This window comes from Schistocerca piceifrons, chromosome 11 (genome assembly GCF_021461385.2).
Source record: "Schistocerca piceifrons isolate TAMUIC-IGC-003096 chromosome 11, iqSchPice1.1, whole genome shotgun sequence".
In the NCBI taxonomy this organism is placed as follows: domain Eukaryota; kingdom Metazoa; phylum Arthropoda; class Insecta; order Orthoptera; family Acrididae; genus Schistocerca; species Schistocerca piceifrons.
In genome coordinates this window covers 173,649,150-173,671,348 of record NC_060148.1, presented here as the reverse complement: position 1 = coordinate 173,671,348, position 22,199 = coordinate 173,649,150, and the positions used below count along the sequence as shown (strand labels likewise).

The 22,199-nt window shown below is 44.1% G+C and overlaps 1 protein-coding gene across 1 annotated transcript in view; it reads right to left on the bottom strand.

Annotated features, from left to right (window-relative positions):
* The window catches only part of LOC124719878 (zinc finger protein 737-like), a 103,636-nt gene extending 95,183 nt beyond the window's left edge, over positions 1 to 8,453 (bottom strand). The window contains exons 1-3 of the mRNA XM_047245059.1: positions 8,355 to 8,453; positions 6,170 to 6,251; positions 3,204 to 3,266 (exon numbers count right to left, since the gene is read on the bottom strand). Of these exons, the coding sequence (XP_047101015.1) occupies positions 3,204 to 3,266; positions 6,170 to 6,251; positions 8,355 to 8,383 (174 nt within the window). The 5' untranslated portion in view covers positions 8,384 to 8,453. The remainder of the gene's footprint in view (positions 1 to 3,203; positions 3,267 to 6,169; positions 6,252 to 8,354) is intronic.
* Positions 8,454 to 22,199: the final 13,746 nt, after the last annotated feature.

Here is a 22,199-nt window from a genome sequence, read left to right as displayed (position 1 = left end):
ACACACCGTTTTAGGATTCTGTTACCATTTCAATTGCCTTACAATGTTAGTGAGATGTGTATCTGTAAACTATACTGTGTTTAGGCAAAAGAAGCAGATGTTAACACAGCAACAAGAGAAGTACCATATTTCTCAAAACTCGTCATGGTCCATGAATCCAGCTCTCCTCAACTACATTCTTGATATGCCTGATAACGTGAGACCAGTCCGATATAACATTTGCAGTGACTTCTCTTGTCAACATTTCAACATCACCGAGTATAAATTTCTTGTTGTTTTTTGGCCACATTACTTTTCACCTACGACCATATATTCCCAGCCAGATTTAAATGAGCATAATATGGAGAAAGCCTGATTAAACAATACCCAAACATTAGCCAGTTCACTGACCTGTTAGCGTGGAGTTTCTGGCTAGTACAGTACTGAAAGTTCCATTAAGTCTACCTTACACAAGATGGGTTCAACTTTATCCACTCAAATATTTCTTTGTACCCTGAGAAAAATAGCTGCTTTCCTCTGCTGTATTGCTGGGACTTTACCCATCCCAACTGAATGGTATTGTGCATTGTCCATTACTACTGTCGAATTTGGATGAAAATTTTCTGGTGAACGAGTTCTTGGGTGATCACTTTTACTGTGAATCTTGATGTGTTGGCAGATGTGCCAACACCTTGTAGTTAGAGGAGGCCGAAATGCACGCTATAATCTAACGCAGACTGGAGTGAGGTCTGGAACAGGATACGTAATGAATGCTATAAAGAAAAGTACGTAGCTGCTGGAATACTTAACTTTAATCCATCATTTGTATACAGCATTCTTGATTATACAAGTGAGACTCTCTCTAGAAATGGTTAATGGCGCCTTGCTAGGTCGTAGCCATGGACTTAGCTGAAGGCTATTCTAACTGTCTCTTGGCAAATGAGAGAAAGGCATCGTCAGTGTAGTCGCTAGCAAGTCGTCCGTACAACTGGGGCGAGTGCTAGTACGTCTCTCTAGACCTGCCGTGTGGTGGCGCTCGGTCTGCAATTACTGACAGTGGCGACACACGGGTCCGACATGTACTAATGGACCGCGGCCGATTTAAAGCTACCAGCTAGCAAGTGTGGTGTCTGGTGGTGACACCACAAATCTCATGTTCAGACATGCTGCAATGTTATTATTAATGCAATGGCAGCACGGAACACTTGTTTACAATACCTGACAGCTGTAAAACACTTCACTGCCAGAAAGTATCAATTTACAATGAGAGGAAATAAATGTAGGTGCCTCTGATGTGTGACACCACATGGTACTGTTTACCCATGGTGTGGCACCATGGGCGCTTTACCAGCCAAACAGCTAACCATTGGTGCTACCTAGGCAATGGCACACAGTGAGCCAAACATCAAAAGTTGCAACTGTTTTTAAATGCACTATAGAGTAAACTATGTATGATCCAAATAACATTGGCTTTAGGGACCAACTGAATGAGGCACTGCAGTTGTTAAGAACTCATATTCTGGAGGATGGAGTTTGCTCCATCTGTCCATCTTTCTTTAGGTTTTCCTAATGGAGGAAATGATAAATGTAGAAATGAAAAAAAAGAGTAAAAATATTTAATGAAGGAAAACACAGAAATGAAAAAAGAGTAAAGTAAATTTAATGAAGGCAAACAGAATTGCTCCACAATTTAAGTAAATACCTTGATAACAAGGATAATGAAACAAATTGAAGTACATGACACTGCAAGGGTTTATTAAAATGTAGAAGAGGGGACAAAGAAAAGAAGCCTACAATGGCGCTGTAATTTTAATGGTAGATAATACTTAGGTGTAAAATATGAAAACTGCCACATTGTTGTAAAAGTGGGTATTATATAGCATCATGTTCATTCAGATGGTGATGTGAATGATAAGAGTGTTGAGAAGGGTCAAGATTCACTTTGGGTTTCCGGACATAATGGAGTATTTTCAAGCAAAAGCATTCATATCTTGAATCGTACTTTGCCATCATTTTCACAGTATATGATGAATTCTCATTCTTGCTCTGCCCACTAATCAAACCTCCCATGAGAATGACAACTGATTCAGTCAAAGAAGTATCTGTGGATAGTTTACTCATCAAGGCAACTGGTCAAATACGTAGGAAATCACTGTTCAGGTCCAGGGCATTGCAGCAACTATCATGCATCATTTTATTTAGACATCAACACAATGACGCGTAGTTCTTATTTTTGTTTGTATATATAAGAGTGTGCTAAAAAGTAATGCCTCCAACCCTTTAATTCTGTTTGCAGTATCGGTTGAGATACTACATGTCACATATATTACTCGACTGAGTAATGTGCACAGGTTTTTTCACTCTGCTGACCCAAATTGGAACCATCTGCTGCTAGAGGGCTCTGGATTGTAGCATGTAACATGAACATGTGTAGCTTAACTAAGTTGGTGCGTGAGGAGCAGCGTACTGTGATCAAGTTTCAAATTCAAAGAGTCTGCCCATACATGCACCACCCTGTCCTTCAGCATGACAATGCCAGACAAGACATGAGGGTTGCAATGTCTGCAACAATCCGACAGCTTGGGTTCACTGTCATCAATTATCCTCCATATACTCCTGACTTGACCGCCTCCAATTTTCATCTGTTTCCAAATCTAAAGAATACCTTCGAGGACTTCCATTAGATAGTGACTGAAGCAGCGAAAGCAGAGGTGAGGTTGTGGCTCTGTCAACAAAGTCAGTGTCAGTATCAATGAACTGGTCTCTCAGCAAGAGAAATGTGTTTATTGTGTGTGTGACTACGTTGAGAAATAAATACGTCAACATGAGGAATAAAGACATAAAAAATTAACAAAGCTTGTTTTATTTGAAAAACTTTAACAGTTTCTGCATAAAAAATGTGGAGGCATTACTTTTTACCATGTCCTTGTACAAGACAATAATTCTACTAATGTAGATATTAAAACTATTGTTCCTGTACAAAGACAATACTTCAACCTATATAGAGCAATGGCTAAAAAATACTATATTTAGGCTTTTGTGCCATATTTGACAATAGTGGGCAAATTATGATATTGTGAGTCAGTCATAATTACTAGCATATCTGAACAAACCTTGACAATAATGCTCAGCTATATTGCTTACCTCTTCATTTACATTCCCCACAACTGTGAAATAACAAATCAGTGATTAATTCCATTCCGTCAAAAAAATTCTAGAATTACCTCTTGATTCCCAGTCTCCTGTGGTTCTTCCTTTATTTTCACACTACAGGGGTATACCTGGACCTGTGGTGAGAGTAACACAAAGCAAAATGAGTATATTTAAAAAGTCATGATCTCCACACACTGTTAGCAACTTTCACAACTTCTATGCCACAATTAAAGTACTTTTCGTGAATAATTAACACCACATAATTTAGCAACAACTATCATTTTATTGCCAGTTCTCAGTGTATGTTCTTTCGTGCGACAGTAATTCTGGTTGATGCAAAACTGATTTGTTTTATTTCAATTAGAGAGAAAATAAAATTATGTGAATGACAACATTATTTTCTAGATATTACTCACTACAGAACTATTCTAAAAATAAATTCTTACTGAGTGATGAAATACCCACAGCTTTTTCATACAGCACTGAGTTATTGAAAAACACTCTTATACAATGGAAGTAGTGTAAAAGATAAATGTCATGTGTATATTGGTTTCTGTAGTTACTCCAAATAGGAGTGGCAAAAGATCATCATCACAGAAATTGTAGGTTTTATTGCATCACAAATTATTCAACTTGCTCATGATTCACTACCTACAGCAGACACAATACCATTTAAAGAATAAAAATGTGCAAGATAATCCTCGAGTTTTCACATCAATGAAGAGAGGTTAAATATAATGAAGAGAAGTGAAATATAATCAAGGTGAAAAGGTTGAAAGCTGGACAACACACATCTCTGTACTGTTGTTCTTAAGCCAGGCTTACAATAAATGTGAAGTCTAGCTTCACTCAATGCAGACTGTCTGCTATGCTGTCAACAAATACACATAATCTGCCAACACAATTTTTGCAAATCCAATCTATGGAGCATGTTCTTGCATTTGTATCATTACCAATTCTGCAGAAACATTCAAGATGAGGAGGGCAAAGGAAGCAACAAATATTTTACAGTGCAACAAAAAGTTTGGGTCAAACTTTAAGTTACATTAGTTACAACAAAAATTCCTTAATATTTCTGTAATATCCTTGCAATTTAATAAATATCATTTATCATGAAGTGATGTATATAGAAGAGGTAGTTAAAAAAAAACACACATCAGTACTGAATGTACAACCTCTTAGTTTTGCCACAACTTTGCTCCCATCACAAATATACACACTGGAATATATCAGGGTGCATGTACACTGTGTTCTAAAAATTAATTAATGTGAATTAAAGACACAAATCACAATTTTCTGCCATGAGTCTTATTGACACTTGGTTTACATATTCAGAGACAAGTGCTAATGCAAAAAAATATTATATGAAACTAACTTCTTAAACCAGTGTTCACAGTAAATGTCTCTTCAAACTTCTTTCAAGGTAACTATGAGAACTCGACTGAGCACTGGTAGACCGATTATCTCATTAACACAGCAGAAATACAACCCTTAAGAAATTATCAACAGATAACTTCACTAACCACTTGCAAATATCAGAAAAATTAAAACTGAATAACTATCAGGAGTTTGAGTGTGATTAACACCTTCAGATGTATTGAAAACCTGAAAATACTGGACTACGGTAGGAAAGCAAGGGTTTTCATCAATGGCATAAATGTAGCTATGGAAAAAGATTGTTATAAAAACTTCATTGGGTTTCCCAACCCACAATTAGACTTTCACCTCCCTACTTAACCTAGGCCTTAGGCTATGCTGCAACTCTATAACCACAACAGGTATAGTATAGCACTCAATGCAAATTCATTGCTTTCCTCAAGTGATCATCATCTCCACTAGCCCTATACAGGTATAGCAAAAAGACAATCTATGACACCACTCAAGTAGTGACATAAACAAGGAAATACGGAAGCGTCCGATCCCGCCCGTCTGCTTTGACCCATTACATCACAAATATGGCGGAAACAAAAACAAACACACACACTTTCCACAAGAAGCCTAATGACACTAACGGGACAAGCGCTGCAAATGGGGTGTTTTGGGTGGGGGGCAAACTAAATATAAACAAATTTAGACGCCCTGCGTAGCTACAACGTGTAAATGAAGACAGCCATGCATGAATACCCACCCACCTCCCCAGGGGTCATAACCCTTGCAACCCATAGAAGATAAAGATGCTTCAGTAGCTGATTAGTGATTTTTGTCTTTTTTTTTTTTTTTTTTAAATCTCATGGGGTAGAACAAACAGATCAGAAAGATAAATATAATAAACTAAAACAGAAATTGGAGGAAACACATAATTAAATTAAGTAATAAGTGTTTTTAAATTAAAAAAAAAAAAACTCACGAGATAGAACGAACAGATCAGAAAAGTAAATAAAATAAGATAAAACAGAACTGGAGACAGCCACACTCAAACCAAACTCCGCGCCGTCATGACGCCACACACGACAACACCCTTACGTCATGGGTCAAAGCCGATGCGTGGGATCGGACGCTTCTGTCGACCCCATAAACAAAACAGACAACCACAGTCTACAACAGGAACATACAAACACAAGATCCAAGGTGCCATCTATGTAACCTATGATACACTTTTAAAAAATTACACTTATAGCTCATACTGATCACTAGTAAGTGCACAGTAAGTTAGTGCACCGGGTGATGGCAATGTGGTCACTTGCTGAAATATTGTGCTCATTGGAAATGACATCCAGCCAATGACTATTTTTATCATAATAGTTCAATTTTATATAAATATATTATAACTGCCAATAAGCAGTGCATTACAAATTTGTCTAAATTTACAAAAATTAAATTCAAACCCTCCCCTGCATCATTTGTGAATTTTAACACACATTATAATCTATGCCTAGTGCTGTAAATGTTGAGTGTAAACTTAAAAACTCACTGGAGATTTTATTGCACTTAATTCCTCATACTTTCAGCAAAATGGCATGAATTCTGTTTATTCACACAACATACTGCACACTGAAATTAATGAAACAATAGTAAAAAATACTAAGAAACTACTTACAATGGAACCTGGTGAACCTGATATCTCACTTGTTTCCTCTTTTATCCAAATAGTTTTTTCGTGGTCCATTACTGCAGTCAGGCTGTAGGAAAGACGAGGAACCAGATAATAAAAGTCACATTCAATTTCCATTGTTAATGTGAGATACAGCTGAAAGGCAGTATTTTCAGTCCATTACTGGGTGCAGCAGATGAACCACTAAACTATAAATAAATTAAAACTAGGTGAAGAAAAGAGTCTAATATCAAGAACTGATTTACAATTCTCTCATAATGAAGTCATAACATATAACCTCAAAATGATAGAAAGTCATGTTTTGCAAAATCCATCCCACAGAAAAAAATGCTAGGCTGACTGATACTGTTTGTGTCTGTCATTGGTTTAAGGTATACTCTACTACTGTGAGCATTATTTGAGTGGTGTCTTGCTTTTTCCCAGACGAACTCTAACTAGGCGTACAGCATTATGAGCAATCAAAGCAACTAATGAATGGAAAGGATATTTTCTACAGAAAATAAGTAACTTACATCAACCACAATTTAAATTTGAAGAAAGATAAGTTGAAATAAAGCCTTCCATCTTTGGGATCTAGTTTGGGAATACCCTAATGCAAATGATTATCCAAATGTGTTATAATCCTGTTCTCATCAATGTAAAATGGAATTTGCGGGTCTTAATCATGTATGTGGCACTTTCAGTACCTAATCTCTAAACTCGGACATTAGTCTGCAGTTTGTCTTCAGTTACTCAGTATCATCTTGATGTGTACAAAATTAAAACCTAACTATAAGAGGTGTTCAGCAGCCTACAAACCATCATTTTGTCATTTGTTTAATGTGTGTTTTTGACACAGTTGCTCCTTTAAGGCTTTCCTTGTACAAGGCATTACTGAACATCCACAGTACAGCAAATATTGCCATGCTGATTTTTTTTTTTTTATCTATCCACTAAAGAAAATCACACACACTGTATTTTATACGAACTGTCGAAAATTTTTTTAAATGTCGTCTATTTTTAATATTGGTTAACTTTCTATTGCTAAACATATTTACTGGCTCTTCACCCTCTTAGCTGCAGACCCATGGTGAATGTTCTGTTACAGTCTGATGATGTGTGATGTTCTTTGTCAGTGAGAATTGCACTTACATAGTAGCTTTTTCCACACCAGCTAATTTCTTTCTACATCTATTTGCAACACAGCAGCATTACACTTATACTAAACCACATTCATATACGCATGTTAACACAAACTGTTGTTGATGTAAGATTTCCAGGTCTATGCAGCAGATCAAATAATAGGATACTAAAATGATTCTAAATAGCCACAACAAATTAATACATCCAACATCATCTTTTATCTGCAGATACCGGTACCCAATTCCTGAAAAGAGGTAGTAACTATGTGCACTAAGGTACTCACGAATACTATAAAGTTACTCACGCTATTATCGGGAGGAGCATCGCATTACATCATAGCAAACGCTATTGTTATTCCTAGTCGTTCCTTCACAACAAATATTACATAACGACAGTGACACTGATTAAGATAACGAAATAGCACTTCGCTGTCTTCGGTCGTCCTTCCCTCAAAAATTATAAATGACTAGCACCACAGCAATTATAAATGACTAGCACTTTCACTGGAGATCACAATATGTAGAAACTATTGAAAAAACGTCGAAAATACAAATCGTCTCTTTTGCAAAGTTACAGAGTATACATGTAGAGATTTTATCGGATGGAACAAAAAAACATGTACTTCACAAGACGCTACAGGCTACAAACGGCACATGAACTTTTCGTAATTGATGAACAGTATACGTAGAGTTCTTAGCGCGCTCCAAAATACTGGTGGAAAAATTATTGATCTCTGACTATTGAGAAAAATTACAAGCTCATGGAAAACAAGCTGTTTGTTTTGAAAAACATAACCTAAAACAAGTACACACCAAATTCGCACGCAAGCCCAGACCATAAACAAATCCAGCAACGATAATTTAATCATGGCCGTTTGTATACACAACAAAGTAAATTTCAAATATGCCGCAAAAGCCATTAAATTAATGCAATATTGAAACTATTGCCACAGCATCGTAACAAAAAACATGTAAAATGCTTCGTGTTATCCATGCAGTTACAAGAATAATAAAAATGTGATCGAAAGAAACAACAATTTTACTGTTACCTCTGCTTATCTATCTCCACGGTGTACATTTGTTAGTATGACACACAGTCTAACATTAACAGTCGCGACACTCACTTCTGTTAAAGTTGTTACCGTTTGACAGCTGGAGCGACACTAGCGCTCCAAGCGGCGAAAAAGATCCGTCGGTAGCACGTTTGTTATGCATCCCTTTCCTACGTGATTGACGAAATATTTGATTTTTTTTTTTCTTTTTGCCTACCAGAGTTTGTATAATATCGGAAGACAACGATGTTTCTAAAAATGATTCTAACATAAGCGCAAGTAGGGATAAAAATCATGAACCAGGGGCAAGTTACGATACATTTGTGAAGAAACACTTGTAACTGTGGATAGAGCTGCAGCTTATCACATGGATATCAACCGAATATAAACACATAGATTCAGAACTCGTCCAACATCTCCGGCGGTACACCGAAAGGTTGCCGCCCTTCGATAGTGCAATTCCAGCGCTTATCGAAGTGCTAGGTGTTCCAGGTGCCAGCCAGCCAGCCAGCCAGCCCAGCAGAGCCGCCGCGGTCCAGCAGCAGCAGCAGCCGCCGCCGTCCCGTTCCCGGTCCCGGCCTGCAGCAGCGGTCCCACCGGCAGCCAGCCAGCCAGCCAGCCAGCCAACCAGCCAGTCCTCCTCCTGTGGCAGCAGCAGCAGCAGCAGCGGTCCAGCCAGCAGCAGCAGCAGCCCCGGCCCCGTCCGCGGCAGCAGCAGCTGCGGCGTTACTGACGCCCGCCGTCGCCGTCGCCGTCCGACCCTGGTCGTCCGATCCTGGTCTTCGTTCGTCTGCGTCTTCGTCTTCGTCTGCTCCCAGTTTGTGTCCTTTCCTTTTCGTGCTGTGCGTTTTTTCTCCCTGTCGTCATGTCCGCTCCCACCACCACCGCCACCGCTACCACCACCACCATCGTCTATACCTCACCTTCCGCCGCCTCCACTACTATAACTTGGTGTGCCCAGCCCCCTCTTTCCATCCCACCTCTCCTCACTCTCCCTTCGCCCTCGCTGTTTGTCGCCCCCTCTCCCCCTTCTTCCTCTCGCTCCTCTCGTTCTGACACTTTCCCCACACTCCCTCAGCCTGTCACTGCAGCTCCGGCTAGGGTGGTGGCCCGTCGGGCCACTGTCCATGCCCAGCTCTCGCCGTTGCCTTCGGCATCACCGCCACCACGGTCATCATCGTCGCCGTCACCATCGCCTTCGCCTTTGCCTTCACCGTCACCATCTCCGGCGCCGACTGCTGCGTCCACGCCGCGACCTGTCCCTTCCCACCACCTCCCCATCGCTCCCGTCCCTCATGTCACCACCCGCCCTTCTGCCGCCGTCAAACGCCCTAGTGGCACCACCACCTCCTCCGCTCCCAAAAAGGCCCCGCCCCGACCTCCATCTCCCCCCCCAGGGTGCCATGGGTGTCTCCCCGCCTGGCCCTGCTCCCACCTCCTCCTCCTCCTCCTCATCCCCCCCCTGTTTATACAAATATCTCCTGTCCCATCCCGATCCTTCCTTTCTCGAGGCCCGGAACCTCTCCCTCCTCCTCCGCCAACATTTCCCTGGTGCCCCCATCTCTCTCCTTACTCCCAGACGGGATTCTGTTCTCATCTCCTCCCCCAGCCCAACCCTCCATACTAACATCCTCTCCCGTCTCCCCGTCACCCGTTTTGGTCCCAACGCCTCCCTTACCCCTGCTCCTTCTCCCTCTCCTACCCGCCAACCCCAACCCCCGCGTCGCCCGCCGACCCTCACCGCCGTGATCACGCGGCTCAGTCCGTCGATCACGGAGGAGGAGGTGTCGGCGGAGCTCAAGGCAGATCCCACGCTGGAGGTGCGGGCGGTCCGCCGCATTTTCAACTCGGCCGGCCCCACCCGCCTTATGCAGGTTTTCTCTGAGGACGCCCCCTCCATTGACCGTCTCCTGAAGGAGGGTGCCCTCCTCTTCCACCAGCGGTACAAGGTCGACCCCTCCCATTCCCCTCCTCAATCCCTGCGCTGCCAGAGGTGTCTGCGCTATAATGCGCACCCCACTGCTGAGTGCCGCGAGGCCCCCACCTGCCCGCATTGCCGGCAAGCGCACTTCCTCCGGCAGTGCCCTAACCTCCAATCCCCTCCTTCCTGTAATACCTGCAATCTCCCTCATCCCACCTACTCCCAAAAGTGTAAAGCCCGACCCCCTCCAACCACTCCTGAACTCACCGTACCTGTCCGTCCTCTGGACGCCCCCACCCCTCCTGGCAATTCCCTTCGTCCCCCACCCACCGCTGAGGACATCATCAGGTTCCTCACCATCGTCCTCCAGAATGTTCATCCCTTTCAGCGCCCCCACACCCTCCAACAGATCTCCCCCGCCGCCCGTTCCATTTTTCACCTTAAAATGTACGCCACCTATTCCAACAACCAGGCCCATTTCACCTTCTCCCGGTTTGACCCCCTCGTCTAAATCCCTGTCATGGCGCGACAGCACCGTATCCTTTTCAACAACATCCGCTCCCTTCCCGCCAACAAGAACCTCTTCCTACACACCCTTGCTACCCACCGTGTGGATGCCTTCCTCCTCAATGAAACCTTCCTCCAACCCCACCACTCCATCCACACCTCCGCCTATCTCCTCCACCGCTCCGATAATCCCCTCCCAGTTGCGCGTGGCGGAGTGGCCATTGGTCACCACCGCCAGATCCCCATTCGGCTCCAACCTCTCCTTCCCGACCCCACCGAACACCTGATCCTTAGTCTCTTCTTCCCCGGCCTTACCATTACCTGTGCCACAATCTATGTCCGCCCCAACGCCCCTCTTCCTTTCGACTTCCTCTCCCACATTGACCGTACCTTCTCCTCCTACGTGATCGCCGCCGACCTCAACATCCATAGTCGCTCCGCTGCCCAGTTACGGCAGTGGCATCGGTTCCTCTCCTCCCTTCACAGCGACCTCATCCCCATCCCCCAGCACACCCGTCCCGAATCCAACTCCACTCCCGATGTTCTTCTCTCCTCCCCCAACCTCCTTGGTCGCATTACGGTGGATGTCCTGGAGCCTATTGGTAGCGACCATCTCCCTGTCCTCCTCACCGTTTCAGACGGTCGTCGCCCCCGCCCTGACCCTCGTAATGACCCTCCCCCTAAGTATGTCCATGACTATTCCCGTGCCAACTGGACTGCCTACCGGGATACCCTTTCCACCCAGGTAGATAGCCACCCTCTCACCTATCGCCTTCCCGATGATGTCACCCGTGCCGCCTCCTTTCTCCAGCAGACCTTGTCTGCGGCCGTGGAGGCCCACGTCCCTACTGTTGCCATCCACCCCCACTGTCCTACCTTACCCCCACAGGCCGTCCTCCTCCTCCGTGAATCCCGCGATCTCTACCGTGCCTTCCTCCGCACGCGTGACCCGGACACACTACAACGCCACCGGCAACTCCAGCGACACATTCGTAATTTACTCGCGGCTAAGAAATGCCGGGACTGGCGACAGACATGCACCCATTTAAATGCTACCCTCCCTATAAACTCGTCCAAGTTTTGGTCAGCCTTCCGTCGCCTTACCGGAACTAAGCCCTCCCCCTACTATCCTCTTCTCCATGATGATCACCCCTTCCCTGACGCCCTTAGTAAGGCTAACCACTTTGCCTCCTACCTGTCCGATGTGTTTTCCATCCCCGATGATCCCCAGTTCGACTACTCCCTCTTCCCAGATATCCGCGATCGAACTGACACCTCTGTCCCTCCCCTCGCTCCTGGTTTCCAGTACTTGGACAACATTGCACACACGGACCTCAATACTCCTATCACTCCACAGGATCTCATTGCTACACTCCGCACAAAACACAACACCGCTCCTGGTCACGATCGTGTCACCTACCGTCACCTTCGTGAAGCTCCTGTCTCTTTTCTATCCACCCTGGCCAGGCTCTACAATGTAGTCCTGTCCACCGGTTATTACCCCGACCTGTGGAAAACCTCTCGTATCCTCATGTTCCTTAAACCTGGCAAACCGCCGTCCGCCGTCTCCTCCTACCGTCCCATCAGCCTTACCTCGGTCTTCAGCAAGGTCCTGGAATCTATCCTCACCCAACGCATCCACCAGCATCTCCGCCAGCACCGCCTCCTTCCTGTTACCCAGTGTGGCTTTCGGCCGTCCTTCTCTTCTGACGATCTTCTCCTTCACCTCACTCATCTCCTTTCCGAACAGCTCAATTCCCGTCGCTCCGCAATCTTCCTCTCTCTTGACCTCGAACGCGCTTATGACCGCGTATGGCATTCTGGTCTCCTCTTCAAGCTCCAAACCTTCGCCCTTCCCATTAACTACGTCCGTCTGATCGGTTCCTTTCTCTCCCGCCGTCCTTCCTATGTCACCATCCATAACACCGATTCCTACACCTTTTTCCCCTCCGCCGGTGTGCCCCAAGGCTCCGTCCTCTCCCCCGTTCTGTACCTGTTGTACACGGCGGACATGCCACCGCCGACACCCCCCATCCACCTTCTCCAGTTTACCGATGACACCGCCTTCCTTGCCCTTGCCCCCACCCTGCAACGCTCTCAACGCCTTCTCCAATCCCATCTTGACCGGTTCACCGCTTGGTGCAACCAGTGGTTGCTCAAGGTCAATCCTTCCAAAACCCAGGCGATCATTGTAGGCAAAACCACCCCTTCCTTCTGCCTCCTTGATTTCTATCTCACCGTCTATGGCCGTCCCATCGCCCTCACTCCCACCCTTAAGTACCTTGGCGTCACCCTCGACCGTCGCCTCTCCTGGACTCCCCATCTCCAGACAATCCAAGCCAAGGCACGTTCCCGCCTCCGTCTCCTCAAGCTCCTTTCCGGCCGCACGTGGGGTCTGGACCCCTCCACCATCCTCCACACCTATAAATCCCTCATCCGCCCTATCCTTTGTTATGCCCATCCAGCATGGATCTCCGCTCCCCCTACCTTTTATAAATCCCTCCAAATCCTGGAACGCCATGCTCTCTGCCTCGCCTATCACATCCGTCTCACCTCCCCCACACGGATCCTGTATGATCTCATCCCCTTCCCCCACCTCCTCCTTTTCCTTGAAAGGATACGGATCCTGTACACCTCCCGTAAACTTGATCCTCCTCACCCGCTCGTCTCCCCACTCCTCTCCCACCCTCGCCCACTGCCGTGCCTGTATTCCCACGTCCTGCCTGGTCTCCATCTCTCCACCCTCCTTACCCTCTCCCAAGGTGGCTTCCGCCAGCTCCCTCTCCCTGATGATGCCCTCCTCCCCGCCATCTACCCCTCCTACCAACTTTGATCCTCCCACCCTCCTCCTGTACTTACTCCTCTGGGCACCCTCCCCCCCTTCTCTCCCTTTTCCCTCCCTCCTCCTTTTCTCCCCCCTCGTCCCCCGGGCCTCCCCTCCCCTGTCCCTCTCCTCCTGTCCCTGTCTCCTAAGCCGTGGCATCCTCTTTTCCTCCCCTCTCCCCCTCCTCACCCCTGTTCACCTCTTGGCAGGTCCCCGGACTCGCACACGCTCAGTGGACATTCGCGCGCCGGAGATCACCGCCATCAGTGTATCGTGTGTGCCGTCATGTTTAGTGTTCAGTTTCGCCGTCACGCTCCGTTGTTCACCAGTGCCATCGTCTTCTTCAGTGTTTGTGCGTCGGGTCTCCAGTTTGTAGTGTGGATTGTCATCAAGTGTGAATGGCTTCTTGTGCTTTTCTGTTCTTGTGTCTCCTGTTTTTTCCCGCCGGTTTTCTAAGTGATGTCTCTTCTTTGTTTATCTCCATGTACTCTCATCGGCTGAAGAGCGGCGTATTGTGCCGCTGCCGGCCTACCTGTTTGTTCAGGTGTCAAAATAACAATAAAGTAAAAAAAAAAAACTCGTCCAAGTTGTTGTCAGCCTTCTGTCGCCCTATTGGAACTAAACCCTACCCCTACTATCCTCTTCTCCATGATGATCACCCCTTCCCTGACACCCTTAGTAAGGCCAATCACTTTGCATCCTACCTCTCCGATGTCTTTTCCATCCCCGATGATCCCTAGTTCGATTACTCCCTCTTCCCGGATGTCTGCGATGGAACTGACACCTCAATCCCTCCCCTCGCACCTGGTTTCCAGTACTTGGACAACATTGCACACAAGAAACTCAATGCCCCTATCACTACACAGGATCTCATTGCTACACTCCGCACAAAACGCAACACCGCTCCTGGTCACGATCGTGTCACCTACCATCACCTTTGTGAGGCTCCTGTCTCTTTCCTCTCCACCCTGGCCAGGTTCTACAATGTAGTCCTGTCCACTGGTAACTACCCCGACCTGTGGAAAAACCTCCCGTATCCTGATGTTCCTTAAACCTGGTAAACCGCCGTCCGCCGTCTCCTCCTACCGTCCCATCAGCCTTACCTCGGTCTTCAGCAAGGTCCTGGAATCTATCCTCACCTGATGCATACGCCAGCATCTCCACCAGCACCGCCTCCTTCCCATTACCCAGTGTGGCTTTCGGCCGTCCTTCTCTTCCGACGACCTTCTCCTTCACCTTACACATCTCCTTTCCGAACAGCTTAATTCCCGTCGCTCCGCAATCTTACTCTCCCTGGACCACGAACGTGCTTATGACCGCGTATGGCATTCCGGTCTCCTCTTCAAGCTCCAAACCTTTGCCCTTCCCATTGACTACATCCGTCTGATTGGCTCCTTTCTCTCCCACCGTCCTTCCTACGTCCCATCCATAACACGGATTCCTACACCTTTTTCCCCTCTGCCGGTGTGCCCCAAGGCTCCGTCCTCTCCCCCCTTCTGTACCTTTTGTATATGGAGGACATGCCGCCGCTGTCACCCCCCTCCACCTTCTCCAGTTTGCCGATGACACCGCCTTCCTTGCCCTTGCCCCCACCCTGCAGTGCTCCCAACACCTTCTCCAGTCCCATCTTGACCGGTTCACTGCTTGGTGCAACCAGTGGTTGCTCAAGGTCAATCCCTCCAAAACCCATTATTGTAAGCAAAACCACACCCTCCTTCCGCCTCCTTGATTTCTATCTCGCCATCTATGGCGCTCACCCCCACCCTTCAGTACCTTGGCGTCACCCTCGACCGTCGCCTCTCCTGGACCCCCCATTTCCAGACAATCCAAGCCAAGGCACGCTCCGTCTCCTCAAGCTCCTTTCAGGCCGTATGTGGGATCTGGGCCCCTCCACCACACTCCACACCTATAAATACCTCATCCGTCCTATACATTGTTATGCCCATCTGGCCTGGATCTCCGCCCCCCCCCCCACCTATCTTTTATAAATCCCTTCAAATCCTTGAACGCCTTGCTCTCTGCCTCGCGTATCACATTCGTCTTCTCCCCTCCCCCACACGGATCCTGTATGATCTCATTCCGTTCCCCCACCTCCTCTTTTTCCTTGAAAGGATACGGATCCTGTACACTTTCCGTAAACTCGATCCTCCTCATCCGCTTGTCTTGCCCATCCTCTCCCACCCCTGCCTGCTGCCACGCCTATATTCCCTTGTCCCACCCGGTCTCCATCTCTCCACCCTCCTTACCCTCTCCCAAGGTGGCTTCCGCCAGCTCCCCCTCACTGATGATGTCCTCCTCCCCTCCATCTACCCCTTCTATCAACTTTGATCCTCCCCCGCCCCACTTCCTGTGTCTTTTCCTTTAGGCACCCTCCCTCCCTTCTCTCTCCTTTTCCCTCCATCCCCCTTCCTCCAACCCTCTTCCCCCGGGCTACCCCTCCCCCTTCCTCCCTTCCCCCTATCTCCCCTGCCCGTGGCATATCTGCTCTCCCCTCTCCCTCTCCCATCTCCCCCTCCTTCTCTCTTGGCAGGTCCCCGGACTCATGCACGCATAGTGAACATTCGCGTGCTGGAGATCAACGCCTCGTGTTTCTGTGTGTGCCGTCGTATTGTGCTTAAGTGGTTCAGTGTTATTCGTTTTGTGCACCTACGTTCGTGTGTGACAATTTTCATCTATGTATGTGTCGAAGTGTCTGAACAATTTTTATCTTGGACTCTACGCCCGTGAATGGCTCCATGTATTTTAAAACGTGTTTGTCTCCATTTATATGTCCACCGTGTTTTTTCTCTAATTGTCTTCATTTGCATCTTTTGTGTTTCTCTGAGGCCAAAGAGCGGCATAGTATGCTGCTGCTGGCCTGCCTGTAAACAGGTTTAAAAATAACAATAAAGAGAAAAAAACGTAGATTCACACATAAGAAGCACATACATATACCTCTACATGCAAAAGGGATTGACACCCCATTTCTCATTCCGTAGGCATACTGTGTTTTAGTCATTGTCACCTGTTGCCACAAATATGACCTTCTTCTTCATATTATTTTAAGTGGGACAAGCAACTGCCAAGTAGTGGGAGAAATATACTGTGAGTGTAAACCCCAAGTCATCAAAGCCAATAACATTGTCAGAAGTGCTGTCATATGTTAAATTTGCCATTAGAGACTTTTCATCCAGTGACATATGCGCTAGTTTATCAGTATTGGAGAAATGCTGTACCTTCTGCATTAAAAGGTGGAACATACTGTCACTTATCCCACATGTAATTTGTATCCCTTCCACATATCTCTAATGTATGCACTGATGGAAACACGAAACAACAAACAGCTTATTTTTCTCTTTCCATCTTGCAGATGGCATGCTAATTTAGCTTAATAACAAGTCAAGGACATCTTTTTTTTTAAATATTGGGCCCCTATAGTCTTCAAAATTTGTTGGTCCTTCTTCACGTGATCCTTCCAATACAGTTCCACTATTCAATTGTCCAATGTTTACACTCCTTACATCAAGCGAGACATTGTTTACCATTTATCGGCATGATGTGTAGTTTATGAGCAACCTCTCAACCAAGATATCCAAGTTTTCTCACCTTCTGCCTAACTGTCACAGTACTTGCAATGGATCCTGATGCAGTTTCGAAATCCTGTGTAATGATGTGGATAGATGTCTGCCTATTATACATTACGACCCACTTCAACTGTTGGCGGTCTCTGTCATTCAACAGACAAGGTCAGTCTGTATGCTTTTGTGCTGTGTGTCACCTTGCATTTCCACTTCACTATCACATTGGACCTAGGGATGTTTAGGAGTGTGGAAATCTTTCATACAGACATATGACAGGTGACACCCAATCACCTGACCACGTTCAAAGTTCATGAGTTCCACAGAGCGCCCTATTCTGCTTTCAAATGATGTCTAATGACTACTAAGGTCGCTGATATGGAGTACCTGGCAGTAGGTGGAAGCACAATGCACCTTAAATAAAAAACCTATGTGTTTCAGGGTGTCTGGATACTTTTGATCACATAGTGTGCATCATAACAACATTACAGAATAAGTTTTAGAGGATGTGGAGGTTATTGTTTTGAGGCATTGTATACATGCTTTGGAATAAATATTTTAGGTGGTATATAAATCTGATCCTGACAAGTTTATACAGCATAAATTTCATTCTCGTCTATATAATCAGTTGACTTTTGGCAAACTTTTAAGTACAATAATTATGTTGGTGACACTGGTAAAATTATACATACTGTTTGTCCACAATAAGGTGACGTTTAGCGCAGTGTCGGTCGGAAACGGACATGCCCATGCAATATGGCTGCCGAGACAATCTTTAGCGACAGCGAAGCACAGGAAGTAACGTAGTTAACAGAATTTAACACATCCAGTGGAAGGCATTATGAACCCGCCAGGGTAGCCAAGAGTGCTAACGTGCTGCTTCCTGGGCTCGGGTAGTAGTAGTAGTTTATTCATCCAGAGACAATTTACAGTGCATGGATTTCGTCAAAAAATACATAGTATATATATATATATACACACATATAGGGTGAACAATACTATACAAAATACAGATGTGCATAGTGGACTACATAACATCAGACCACATTGAAATAGCATGTACAACTTTGATTATTTACATTGATGTATGAGAAAGACTTTTTACATGGAATACACAGTTGACATTTAGATATAACACATACAATTCTAGCACTTTTGTACATATTATTTATTTAGATCATAGCAACAGTCAGATAAAAATTACTATTGGCACAGAGTACATCAATATAATTGTTTAGTATGAAGCTATTCCAGGTATTCTTTTACACTATAATAGCAGTTGGTCATTAAAAATATGAATACTGCTTCTTTAAATGAAGACAATTTTTTTATTTCTTTTATCTTTACCGGTAGTTTGTTATACAATCTGCTTCCTTGTATGTTTGTTTGTTTCTGCGCCAAAGCCTTGTTAACTCTTTTTATATGAATGTCATTGCACTTTCTTGTGTTGTAAGTATGTAGATCCGAGTTGGATTGGAAATTGTTAATATTTCGTTTTACATTAATTATGCTTTTTTGTATATAGAGGCACGGTAGGGGTAGAATATTCAGCTGTTTAAATAATTGCTTTGAAGGAGTTAGCCTTGAACTGTTGGTAATTATTCTAACAGCTCGTTTTTGTAGAGTGAAGATGGTTTTGAGATTTTTCTTACTATGACCCCAGAAGATGAGGCCATAGGCAATAGCAGAATGTATATAAGCAAAGTAAACAGCTCTGCTACATTCCCTACTACATACAAAGCTAATAACGCGTAAAGCAAAGCAAGCAGAGCTTAACTTATGCGAGAGATACAGGATATGGGATTTCCAGTCTAAATTTTCATCTATATGTACACCTAAGAATTTTGTGGTAGCAACTCTCACAATTTCTTTATTTTGTATTCTAAGATCTAGATCAGAGTGAGACTTTGCTTTCCTGTAATGGATATAATTAGTTTTAGAGATATTTATGGTTAATTTGTTCACTTCAAACCAATTTTGCAAATATTCTATAACTCTGGTTGCAGATGTTGGCAATACCCGGTTTATGTCAGTTACTACAATGTTTGTGTCATCCGCAAACAGGGTTATATGAGTACCATTTACTGGAATCTTGATATCATTTATGTAAAGAAGAAATAGGAGAGGTCCTAGAACACTCCCCTGTGGTACCCCTATTGGCACAGTCTGAATATCCGATCTGTAAACAATACTTTGGTTTTTACTGTTTGTTGTTGCAATTTCTACTACCTGTTTCCTATTATGGAGATATGACTGAAACCACTTTTTAGCTACTCCTCGTATACCGACATATTCTAATTTGTCTAGCAGGATATGATGTTGGACAGTATCGAATGCCTTTGAGAGGTCCAAATTTATTCCTATTGTACTGTTGTTCTTATCTACCCCCGTTATAATATTTTCAATGAATTGGGTGATGGCTGACTCTGTACTCATTCCTCTGCGAAAGCCGTGTTGGTTTACAGACAATAGATTGAATTTCTCGAGGTAATTTGTAATTCTGTTTTTCATGACTGTCTCTATTACTTTTGAAAATACCAATAATAAAGCTATTGGTCTATAGTTTCCCACTTCATGTATATTGCCCTTTTTATACAATGGTTTTACTTTTGCAATTTTTAATCGTGGAAAGACACCTTCTGAAAATGATATGTTTATGATGTGTGAGAGTGGGTCTGATATGACACTAGCACATCTCATCATGACTGAGCAAGGTATCTCGTCAATCCCTGAGGACATTTTATTCTTCATTGTTTTTATTATTCGATTAACTTCCAATTTGTTCTTCTGGGATTGATGTTCTACTAATCTTAGAACAATTTTTATGCAGATTGAGTGGACTATTTATGAAGTAGTCATTAATGTCATTTGCTAAAGTACGATTTCTGACTAGCACACCTTGATCATCTTTTAAAACAAAGTCCTCTGGATTTCTAATATTTTTGCTTGTGCCTATTTCTTTTTTTACTACATTCCATATAGCTTTTGATTTGTTTGCTGACCCAGCAATTACACTGTCATTGTGCATTGTCTTGGCTTTTTTGATCACCTTCCTGTAAATTTTCTTGTATGTCTTAACATAATCTGTGAAGTGTTCATCTTTGTTATCTTTTTTGAGTTGACTGATATGTTTTAGTGTTTGACTAGATACTCTAATAGCAGGTGTTATCCACTGGCTTGTGTTCCTAGGCATGACATTGATCTTTGTGAGCTTTTTTGGGAAACACATCTCAAATAGGATCATGAATGTACTAGAAAAAGCATTGAAAGATTCCTCGGTTGTTGTTTGTGCAAAGACATCTTCCCAGGTTTCATTAGCTAACAACTGGATGAAACTATTTACTTTTTCTGTATAGAAGTGCCTTTTGTATCCCCACTTATAATTTACTGCCTTGGGGATAGAGTAATTTATGTATGTTAATAGTGTATTGTGATCAGAAAGACCTAAGTTTACGTTTAGTGGCTCAGTGATACCATTCTCCATATTTGAGAAAATATTGTCTAAAAGAGAAGATGACAGTTCTGTTATTCTGGTGGCATCTGTAAAGAGTGGTTTCATGTGGAAGCTGCTGAGTATACTCAAAAGCTGTCTTTTTTCATCACTTTCAATTAACAGGTTAATATTAAAATCTCCACATAAAAATAATTTCACTTCATTACTATAAAAAGTGTTTAATGTTGCTTCTATTTTTTTGAAGAATATGTTTTTGTCACCCAGTGGAGATCTATATACTGTAATGACAACTAGTTTTTCACTCTTCTCCTCAGTTTTTAACTCTATGGCACATGATTCAAAATGTTTTTCTATATTTAGATGGTCCAATTCTGTTTTCACTTTGAACTGCAGTCCTACTCTAGAGTAAATGCATACCCCACTATTTTTAAAAACACTTCGGCAATAATGTGTTGCTAAATTAAACTTGCTTATATTTATGAGACTTAATTCACTAGCCTTGCACCAGTGTTCAGATAAACAAATACAAGAGACATCAGCAAGATTGTTTAAAGCTACTTCTAGATCTAGTACTTTGTTTCTGAGGCACTGAATATTCTGACTCATTATCCTGACTGTTTTGCAAGTATTTTTTCTTTTGTCATTACCTGGTAATGTGCTGCTTTTTCCATAGTATTTGTGACTTATCTGCAAATTTTCTTGCTGCTTTGTCACAATCTTTTCCATTTCTTTGTCTGAAGCCATAAAAAATCCTTATTTAATGATGTAGATTTACCTTGTCTTTGACTCCTCCTTAGGCAGTGTTGTGTTGCTGCAACTGTTGTTGATGGTTTTGTTGCTGCTGCTACTGTTGTTGTTGGTTCAGTTGCTGCTGCTGTTGTTGCTGCTGGTGCTTCTGTGGCCGGAGGTGGTGGTGGTGGTGGTGGTGGTGGTGGTGGTGGTGGTGGTGGTAGTGGTAGTGGACGTGGTGGTGGTGCTGACAGGATTCTTCGTGCTGTTGCTGCCTTTGATTCTTTTATTGGCACTGTTTCTGTTGGTGGTGGATCTGTTGTTGTAGTATCTGTTGGTTTTGCCCTGTAATTACTGATGCCTGTGGTTTCCTTCCTCTTTTCTGCCAGTGACTGTAGTGGAACTGCTACAGTTGTTGACACCATTTCTGCTTCTGTTGCTTGTGCTGCTGCTGTTATTGGTCTTGTTGCTTGAGCTGGTTCAGATGTTGCTGGTTTTGCTGGTGCTGGAGTTGTTACTGAATTTGATCGTGCTGCTGTAGCAATTTGTGGTTCTGCAGCTGCTTTAGTTGTTGTCTCCAAGACAGATTCACTTCCTCCATGGTTGCTTCCAGTAATGTATTGGTAGTTCATTACAATGGCTGGTACTGACTCATAGATACTTTGTTTTTTGGTTGGTAGGCACGCCGGCCCCGTATCGAATCCACCTGGTGGATCGACGACGATGGTCGATGTGCTGGCCATCCTGGATGTGTTTTTTAGGCAGTTTTTCACATCCTACTAGGTGAATACTGGGCTGGTTCTCACGTCTCGCCTCAGTTACATGACTCGCAGACATCTGAAACACATTC